Raw genomic sequence first — 10824 nt, 5'->3', positions numbered from 1 at the left:
TGATTTTATCAAGGCGGTGTTAATTTATAAGAAAGGACCCATGTGATAAGACTTGAAAATGTGATAGGTGAAATTTAAAGTGGCCAAATAATGCATGAGTTATTGACATGAGGGACTTGCATGTCAAATGGACCACTTTTAATTAGTGGCCGGCCATAATGATAGTTGATAGATATTATATGCATTTTATTTTAGCATGATAATAGTTAATGGCTTTATATTATGGAAGAAAGAATAATTAAAAGAAGGAAAGAGTGATAGAAACAAGGTATGTTCATCTTTCTTTTCCCCATTGCCGTAACTAGTGAAAGAAAAAGGGAGAGGAAGAAGCCAAGCCATTCGGCCATGGTTAGTTCATAAATCAAAGGTATGTTAATGTGATTTTTATGTAATTGTTTATGAAATTAAATTGATAAGTGTATTGTATAGTTAACCCATGGTTTAAATTCATGAATTATTGAACATATGTGCATTCGGCAATTTCTTAAATTGTGATAATTTGATAGCTTTTGGAAGGTGTTGTTTAGATGTTAAATTTGCTTGTATAATGGCCGAATGAGTGTAATGTTAATGAATTGATGGAGTTGTGAGTGTATAAATTTCCTTAGTTGAGGCAAAGCATGTATTCGGCCATGTGAGTAAAATGTTAGATTTTGAACTTTTGAAGTTTTAAATTATAAATGGTTATTAGATGAGCACTAAGCTTGTTAATCTTTGTTTGTGAAGTTGTCAATTGATATCTTAATTAGGGAATTGAATATTGTTTATAATTTGAGGTTATTGAAAGTCGAATTAGATGATAAATAACGATCGGCTATTGTGTTTATGTGAATATATATATATGCTGAATGTAGTCTTGGATAAGTAAATTTTGATGTATTAGATTGGTAACATGGTTTTGCCGATTGTGAAAATGTGATAAAGGTGCCAAGAAATAATTTAGTAAAGTAAATTGAAATGAAGTTTTGCTGAATGTGTTTATTGGTGTGTGAAAATTTGAATTGTAACGTTAAATCGTTAGCATGTGTTCTATGACTTCCGAATGTGAATTAAGGTAAATAATGTGGAGAAGGATGAGTTGAGTTGTAAAATTTATGTATATGAATTAGTGGTTAATGGACAATCGGTCAAAGTGGTTAATATGCATTTGTATATGTTATAATGGCCGATTGTAATCAAGAATAAAGATGTGAATGAATGGTTGTTAATGAGTTGTCGTATGTTTCTTATTAAGAAAAATTATTAATGTTTGAATCTAAACAAATTAGTTAAGTAATTAAACAAACCAATTTATTTTACCTAGCTCAAGAGCGAAAGGAACTTAACTCGGAAAAAAGGAAAAGCGAAACAAATGGAATAGTCGATTCGTAGTTGTCCGACGACATTTAAGGTAAGTTCTTAAGTATTTGAGTTTGATTCCTTTGTAAGTCTTAAGTTTTAAAACGGGATGAATATGAATTATGTATATACGTTAAGGTCAATGACTTTTCTAAATGACGGCATATATGATATTATGTTTTAAATATGTGAATGAGAACTTTACAGAGTAAATTGTATAAATCTGCTAGGGACAGCAGCAGTAGCGTGTTTTGGAAAAATTACCATAAATTGTGAGAGTTGAGTTAAAAGATGGATAAATTATGTAATTAAAGCTTGACGCGTCTAGTTTCGTATAAAAGAAATCGTGTAAGTAAAGGGGTTGCCGATAATGAGATTTTCAAAGTTGTGTGAGACAGAGTCAGAATGGCTCCGAAATCCTCTATTCAGTATTTGGAAAATCATTATAAATCGTAAAAAAATGATTATAAGTTAAAATTTTATGCTTAGACTCCTTAATGAGTCTAGTTTCAAACAAAATAAACGAAAACATATTTTGAATTCTGTACAATGAGAAATTAAATTCTTAGTGAAGAGTAGTCAGAGTAGTCAAGCAGTAAAATAGGGGAAACTTTAAGAAAAATCTGGTATTGATTGGCCAAACCAAAAATTCTGAAAATTTTGTGGATAGAGGATATACGAGTCTATTTTCAGGGAAAATTAACGGCACATAATTTGGAATCTCGTAGCCCTAGTTACAAATAATTTAACGACTGTTGCTCAGGAAAACAGCTTGTAGAGAAATTGTGGTCATGTTGTAAACATGGATAAAACTTGTTTTAGTTGCTTATAAGCTATTGATTAAACCCATACGTGAATTCTAAATTGTGATGTTATAAAATGATATATGAGTGTTAGATGGATCTTTGATATTCAAATTTGTGAAATTGTAAGTTTATAAGTATTCGAATGTGAAATGATAGTATGGCTTGAAATTGAATTATTCATCGGAGAATGACAGATGTAGATTCAGCCAAGACAAAGTGTATACATGAAAGTATATGTGGTATGTGAAGTATATTTGGATAATTGTGATGTGAATACATGAAAATTTATATTTTGATTTAGGATTCAATGTGATGAATGTGAAAGTGTATGTGTATGTGATACGGCCGAATGGCCAATGTGATGAATGTGAAAGTGTATGTATATGTGATAAGGCCGAATGGCCAATGTGATGAATGTGAAAGTATATGTATATGTGATAAGGCCGAATGGCCAATGTGATGAATGTGAAAGTATATATATATGATAAGGCCGAATGGCCAATGTGATGGAAGTGGAAGTGTATAACTGTGATAAGTCCCGAAGAACATTTGTGTCAGTACTGTATCCGGGTTAAAACCCCGCAGGCTTTATGCGAGAATATTATCCTGATTAATGTCCGTAGGCTTCGTGCTCGTACTATATCCGAGCTTTAAAGACCCGACGGCTAAATCTAGGATTCAAGTAAGACTTTGATATTGAGTATCTGCAATAAGTTACCATCAAATAAGTATTATGTATTTAAGATGTTCAGGTACGTATTACTTACTCATCGGTGGAGTGATTTCGAGGTGAATTATCAGTATCAAAGAGGTAGGTAAATGTGATTAATATTATAACTCCAAATATGAGAATGATCTAATTGGTAATGGTATGCTTGTATAATGAAGTATGTGATGAAATATTCTTATGTATTAGTGCATATTCGGCCCAAAAGCCTTAAGATTTGAGTATGGGTTGGGTTCAGCTAGATGTGCCAGTACAAGGTAAGGATTATGTTTTGTAAGCTTACGTATATGTGATAAGGAATATGTTTGGTTCTTTATGTGCCTACGGTAATTTAGTACTTGTCATGTTGAAATACTTAATAATATGGATGTGATTATGAACAAGTGGAAAGGATTATGGAAATTTGAAAATTGATGAAGAATGTGCTTTGGAAATATCTGACCATCTAGGTCATTATTATTCGAAAGTATATATGTGATAGCCAAGTGATGCGTTTATTGATATTATAGTTCGAGATGAAGCTCTAGATTAACTTCATCGAACAGTTGAAATGAATGACCAATGATAGTGAATGAGAACACTTTGTTTTGCTTAAAACTTACTAAGCTTACAAAAGCTTACTCTGTTCGATCATGTTTTGGTTTATAGGTTGTGGATTCTGACTACCAGTTCGGGGATCATCAGCGCTTCGTCACACTATCTACCATTACGGAAACTATGTAATTAGACTTAGCTTATGGCATGTATAGGATAGACAATATAGTAGAATGATAATTTGACTATTGTATATAAGCCATATGAAAATGGCATCTTTTGAATGTTTACTTATAGAATTTTATTCTTCTGATCTGATTCCTAATTTCTAGTAACGCCTCATCCTACTCTGGCAATGGTTACGGGATAGGGGTGTTACATAACCTACTTAACCTTTAACATGAAAAATCTACACAATAATACAAGGTCTAATCAGCCACACAAGATATTATCTCATTCATGAAAATATCATCATTTACATAGATCAATAATAATATTAACCATTATCCATGGCTTTATACAAAATGAAGGGATTCATCCCAAGCCAACACATTTAGTCAAATTAATATTGACACAAAACTCAAAAGTCTAAGCCCTATACATGCCATATTCAGAATAATAAGACCAACTATACCAAGTGCTTCAGTTGATAGTGTGATCGATGCCTCCGACGTCTGATGATCCTCTAGCTAATTATGTGGCACTATAAGAAAATGGAAAGGAGAGGGAGTAAGCATAAAGCTTAGTAAGTTGCATGCAAATAAATATAACAACAACTTTACCATTCATCATCATGTTCATAATACAAAAGTAGGCATAAGTTCAACTTACTCATCACTATCCATTACAATTCACATAGCATATATTGAGCTCACATCTCATTCATTTCAAATGGGTACCTGTACCACTCACAACATGGCTATACTTTTCTCGTTTAACTCAAACTGTAACTCTCACCATTGAATCATTTGGAATACTATTGAATATTCACTAAGCTTCAAACATAGGGTATAATGCTGATGCCATGTCCCAGACATGGTCTTACATTGACTATCAAAATCGAGGCCGACGCCATGTCCCAGACATGATCTTACACTAGCTCTCACATATCAGTGCCGATGCCATGCCCCAGACATGGTCTTACACTGGCACTTTTATACGTGCCGATGCCATGTCCCAGACATGGTCTTACACTGACACATCTCGTAGCCAATGCATGTCCCAGACATCTCTTACACTAGCTCTCGTTTCAATGCCGATGCCATGTCCCAGACATGGTCTTACACTAGCTCTCATAATGTAGCCGATGCATGTCCCAGACATGTCTTACACTAGCATACAATAACCCGAATGTCATGGCATGAATATCCGATTTATTTTCTAAGGTTCAAACGGGAGTTCTACTATCTCAATATTCATCATACATAATCAATTCCACAAACAAGCAGTTTATGCTATATCAATTCAGACACATATAATAACAATGTAGTTGTATTATTTACATACAACTTACCTCGGTACTCAAAATGGGGCGACTAGTTGATTTAATCTACTTGCTTGGCCTTTCCCCAGTTTAGGTTCGGATTTTGTATTTCATGATCTAAAATGGAAACATTTAGTAATTTAATCATCAATTAAATCTAAGCGCTTAATAATTTATGATTTGGGCAAAATGACCATTTTGCCCCTAGACTTTTACAAAATAACCATTTTACCTCTAGGCCCGGAAATCAATTTTTATCGAGTTTCCCTATTAGTCAAGCCTAACCAACCATTTATCTATCTTAAAAAACCCCCAAATTTCCAATATTTCACAACATTACTATCTATTTTACAACTTTACAAAATAGTCTTATTAGGGTTTTCATGAGAAGTCCCTTCATAAAAGTTGTTTATTTCATAACCATGATTCATTTTCTTCCATAAAATTTCAGAAAACAACATGAACACTCTCATGGTAAAACTCTAAACTTTCAACCATTTAACAAAATAGTCCCATTGTTAGAAAGCTCATGCTACAAAGGTTCTAAAAATGTAAAAATTTTCAAGAAAAGCCATTAAAGTCACTTACTTGCAAGAGTAGAGAGTGGCTGAAATTTTTGAGGCTCAAAAACCTCTACAATGGGTGAGTTTTCGGTGGAGAAGGAGATGGGAAAAAGATGATATCTTTTCTCTATCTTTTGTCTTCTATGGCAGGCCATCACTTATCCAAGGGTCTATTTGCCCTATAAAGACCCCCAATTTTGGTTCTCTAGCTATTTAACACCCTTTGCTATCAAAACAGGACTTTTGCATTTTATGCGATTTAGTCCTTTTTCACAATTGGGCTCACAATCGCTAAAATTAATTCACCAAAATTTCTATACTCCTTTATAAACATGCCATCACACATAAAATAATATAAAAAAATAATTTCTCTGACCTCGAGTTAGTGGTTCCGAAACCATTGTTTCGATTGAACCCAAAATCGGGCCGTTACAATTCTTCTATTTCTCTTTTTCTTTTACTGCCTAAACCCTAAATTAGTGCCAAAATGGGCTATTTAAATTTGTGCTAACTGGGCAGCTGGATGGTTAATGACAACAAGGAATCCGTCAACTGTCATGTCACTTTTCCGTTATGTCTGTAACGAAAAATGGTTAAAAAGACTTGTTTTATTATTTTTTGAAAGTTGAGTGACTAAATTAAAACCTGACTGACTATTTTGTTAGTTACCTCAAAATTAAGTAATTGTTGGTTTAATTTATCCTAATGAATAATAAATTTATCATAATAGAGTAAAAAAACCTAAAGATTTATGCTTCACTGTTTCAAATATAGGTCATCTGCCATAGAGTAATTTAATTTAAAAAATATAAAAATTAATTAAAATTTTAGGACAAGACAAAGCGCGGGACATCACCCACGTAGCATTTACGTTTTGAAATTTTAGCCACTTATTTTTTATTGTTTACGATGAAATGAAATTATCGCGTATTTTTGCTATCCGATAAAATGAGATTCCATCGTAATATACAAAACGAAATTTTAGGGCTATTTGTATCATAAAAAAGAAACCGCCAAAATTCCGTTCTCATGGACCGGAAACATCACAAACACCGAAAGCCTATTTTATAATTTCACTTTTTTGACTATTTTCCCTTTTTTCTTTTCACCTGAAAATGTTTCCTAATTTTCCATCATTTTATCAATTCGCATTCCATTTTGATCCGCTGAGAGAAAATCCGCCTTCGATTTTCAGGTAATATTTGCTTTCAATTCATTTTCTTCTTTTTTTTTCTTCGTTTGATTGTTAACGAAGATGGAATATAAAACGAAGAAAATCATTCAAATTAATAATTTCATGTTTAATTCAGAAATAAAAAACTAAATAAGTCAAATTTGAATTTTCTGATCTTTCGATTCGTCTAAGATAAATAATGGTTAGATTGAATTTTGAATTGGATTTTACGTAGCTTTCAGCGAATGTCATTCCTTATCGAACATAACCGACGTGTTAACGCTTAATCCCATAATTAAAATTTAAATATTGTGATTAAAAAACCTATTTGAAGGCCATGGGTGGCAATGAACTGGATGTTAGCTGGTATATTTTCTCCTTGTAGCAAGACAATGTGTTTGAATTTCAGAACTGAATTGGTGAAGAAACGGGTGGGGGTTGTTGTTGCCTTTGAAGATGACGTATCAAACCTTGGCCACCATTTATCCATTACCCAATCTTTGGAAATTCTGATTTATCAATGGACCACCATTCTTTTTTGGTGGGTCTTGTTGTCAAAATCAACTATTATGTAGAATAATCGTTACATGTTACTCATTATCCGATAATGAGTGTCGGATACAAATGTAATGTGCGGTACCGTGTTGAAGGCAATGAAGGGTTTGTCTTTTTAGCTTTTTGTTGCACTATTTGATCTAATTATGTATCAAAATCAACGATATTTCCGGCCCATAACAATCTCCTATTAGGAATTTTGACTAGGTTGTGTTCTAATTAATGAATTCATAATGCAGATATGTCAAGAATGCACATGGAAGGATTTGACAGGCATGTCTTATTACTTGTTTCCAAGGTCAAAATTTTGCCAGACTTTGAATTTTAAAGAGTTTGGTTAAATGCCTGGTGAACAGTTCTTGTGTAAAAGATGAATTAGCTTTCTTCTTTTATGACTTTGCTTATGATGAAATGCACATTTTTGGTATTGGCTAGGGAGGAAGAAAACTAAGGATAAAGTGTAGACCATCTAAAAAATAGTGAATGCACAAGCTGTTTTTGAGGATATGCTTGATTTAGGACTTTGTTATGTTTGGATGTGTCAATGTGAAAAATAATTTACTAATGCTATGTCACCTTTATTTTCAGATATTTAGTTTGATGTGTTTGAGATGGAGCATGCATTTTTTGGCTTGGGGATTCATTCTTTAAGTTCGCAGCAAATTTCATATTGGAGAAGACGCTATAAAGCCAGACAACGACCTCTAAGGGTTGTTATCCTGATACACAGAAGTTCAGAACAATGGAGCAAGTGGAAGTGATTAAACCAGGTTTGTAAAAGCTGATGAAAACCTGAAAATATGCACACATTGTTTGGCTGCAAAACCAAATTTTACACCCTCGCTAATATACCCCCGTGCTACCTTCCTTTTATCATCCTCTTACATTATTTTTGTAGATTCAAAGATAACATGAGTGCCATTATAGGCACATTTTCTTTTTCTTCCTCAATGTAAATCTTAATGGATGCATGTCTGCAAAGTTATGTGCATTTTTGGCTAAAGATTAGGCACTAGTCAGTGAAAAGTTAAAATCACTTTGTCATCCTCAAGTAGTTGTATTGAAACTGTAGTGTTGCATTCACCATTTTTATGTTTCCGCAAAAGCGAGGTTTAGGAATCTGCTTATAACCTTACTTTGCCCTCTAGAGAAAAACTTGACAGTGCCTTGTAGTATTATCCTGTTTCTAGTATCCTACGAGTTATGACTGTCAGCTTATTAGTAATTCTTTGTCATTGTTTAATGTCAATTGCTTTTGTCAAAGTCTCCTGATTTGCGTTCATTGTTGTATTGATTCCGTGCTGTAAGATCTCAGGTGCTTTTGACTAAGATAATGTAAGAGTTTTAACATTTTCTTCCATACATATTTCATTTGATGTTGATGTATCAGATTCGGAATTTCCCTGTTTTTCACAGATGTTGAAAAGAGAGTAGAAAGAATCTTGAAGCTCATCAAGAGGAAAAGCAGGAAAAGGGAGCCAGAACTTATTGGGCATGTTGAGGAGTTTTACAGACAGTACCAGTCACTCTCTGCGCAATATGAGCATCTTAAACGAGAGTCCGTTGAGAAAGTTCTCAAAGGAAAAGGAAAAGGAAACGAAAGTCATCCCTATTATTCATCCGGCTCGGACTCAGAATATTACTCCCCTACGGATAGAGAAAATGACACTGACACGACATTTGATAATGATAGAAGATTCCATAGATGGATGGCAGATAACATCAAGGAAGAACTTAATCGTGCATATGAAGAAGACGCTGATTTGAAGCACCAATTGGCCTCTAAGACCGAAGAGAGTGAAGCTTTAGCTTCAGGTCATCTGTCTGCTTCAAGTAAAACAGAAGAAATAGAAACCATCAACAAAGATGAGCCTAAAAGAGATTCTGAAGTTGGGATTGATGGTAAGACAGTTGAAACTAAACAGCAAGGAGAGACAAATACCGCAATGTATGTGCCGGTTTGGGAGGAAGGAGATGAAGTAACTAAACTCATGAAGCAACTCAAAGAAAATGAAAAGAACCTAACATCTAGAATCAATAATTCAATGGCACAGGTCTGCAGTCTGAAAAAGGAAGTGGACTATTTACGTGCTCAACAATGTGAAGCCAGAGGAAATGTAATGAAGCCGGAATTAGAGGTTCAAGTGAAAACTCTGAAAGAGGAAAACCAAGGCTTACAGGTGCAGGTGATCGACTTGGAATCGGAGGTTGATGCTCTACGCAAACAGAATATTACATCCAAAGATGAATTGAGGAGTAATGTTCATGAAATCAATCAATTGAAAGAGGAAAATGCTCACCTGAATTCAAGAATTCTAGGACTGGAAGCACTATTTAGAGAGAGGAGACTTGAGGACTGCCAAACTAAAAGGGAAAAACAAATAACTCAGATGAGTACAGAGGTTAAGTTGGATCATGTGACGGAGAAAAACCAAGTGGAGTTACAGATTGCAGACCAACAGAGAATGATGAAAGAAATAGAAGAACATACTAGGAAAACCATGGAACGTAACCCAAAGCTTATCAAACAATTATCTGCTGGAAACAAGTTAAATTACATAGAAAGAAAGATGGGGAATTTAGCACAAGAATTCTACCAGAAACTCGATGATAACATCCGTCTTCTGTGCTTAAGGATTGCGGTTGCTGAAAAAAAGCATTACGAAAACAAAGAGAACTACAAGAACATAAAAGAAAGTTTAGAGCAAGAAAACAAAGAACTGAAACAAAAGCTTGTTACTTGTGAAACTGAGTTGACGAAGCTGATAGATAATGCAGAAAAGAAAAGGGAAAATGACGAGGTATCGAATTCAGAAGAAGAACAAAAGTTGAAGTTATTGAAAGCTGTGAGTGTGCTTGAGAAAAAAGTGGGAGAATTGGAGAAGATTAATAAAGAAAAAGATGCGACATTGTTGAGTCGAGAAGAAGAAAAGAGGGAAGCCATAAGGCAGCTTTGTTTGTTGATTGATTATCATCGTACCAACTGTGATTATCTCAAGGAATTGGTCTCAGAGTTGACTGTTAGAATCAAGAAAAAGATATGACTTTTTTTTTTTCACATTTTCAGAAAATTTATGATTTTTTCTTCTTCTTTTCAAATGTTTAAATTCATTCTTTTTTAGAGGAAAGTAACACCGTCTGAACTATCACCAGTACATTGTTTCCACCTAATAAGTCTATTTACTTTATTCATTAATTTTTGTAAAAAAAAAAAAGAGAGAGAGAAAAATCTTACATTCTTATCTAGTTTTATTCTTATTCATCGATTTTTATATTTGGTGAATTGAATATTTTTAGAGAAGAAAACGTTGAAGCTGATTGAATGGTTAAGTTGGTGTTTGACAAGAAGAAAAGTTTACAATTATATATGTAACTTTTTCTTTTGACTCTTTTTAACTTATTGTAAAATTTCTTATTTTATCCACCAAAAAGAAAGAACACTAATGTAATTTAAATAATGTATTAAAAATATGGTAATTATTTTGTACATGGTCTGCGGCCATCAAAATTGAAATATATTTTTTATCTATTCAATTTGTATTTTTTTTATTATAATCTATATTCATCTTATTTTATTGGTGAATTTTCTTTAAAAATAGTTAATAAAATTATAAATTATTGTATTAATTATGTTAAATAATTCT

General features: G+C 33.3%; 1 protein-coding gene across 2 annotated transcripts; it reads left to right on the top strand.

The window, feature by feature from the left end:
• The first annotated feature begins 6463 nt into the window (after positions 1-6463).
• On the top strand, positions 6464-10351 carry LOC107952068 (COP1-interactive protein 1). Of its 2 annotated transcripts, XM_016887310.2 has the most exons (4): positions 6464-6646; positions 7420-7478; positions 7769-7950; positions 8597-10351. In XM_016887310.2, the coding sequence occupies exons 3-4, from the start codon at positions 7923-7925 to the stop codon at positions 10222-10224; spliced, it is 1656 nt and encodes a 551-aa protein (XP_016742799.2). In that variant the 5' UTR covers positions 6464-6646; positions 7420-7478; positions 7769-7922; the 3' UTR covers positions 10225-10351. The 2 variants fall into 2 exon arrangements, with proteins under 2 accessions (XP_016742799.2, XP_040941587.1); XM_041085653.1 differs by lacking the exon at positions 7420-7478.
• The last annotated feature ends 473 nt before the right edge of the window (positions 10352-10824 follow it).

The sequence above is a fragment of the Gossypium hirsutum genome, chromosome A02, assembly GCF_007990345.1.
Source record: "Gossypium hirsutum isolate 1008001.06 chromosome A02, Gossypium_hirsutum_v2.1, whole genome shotgun sequence".
In the NCBI taxonomy this organism is placed as follows: Eukaryota; Viridiplantae; Streptophyta; class Magnoliopsida; order Malvales; family Malvaceae; genus Gossypium; species Gossypium hirsutum.
This window is presented reverse-complemented; position numbering and strand designations above follow the sequence as displayed.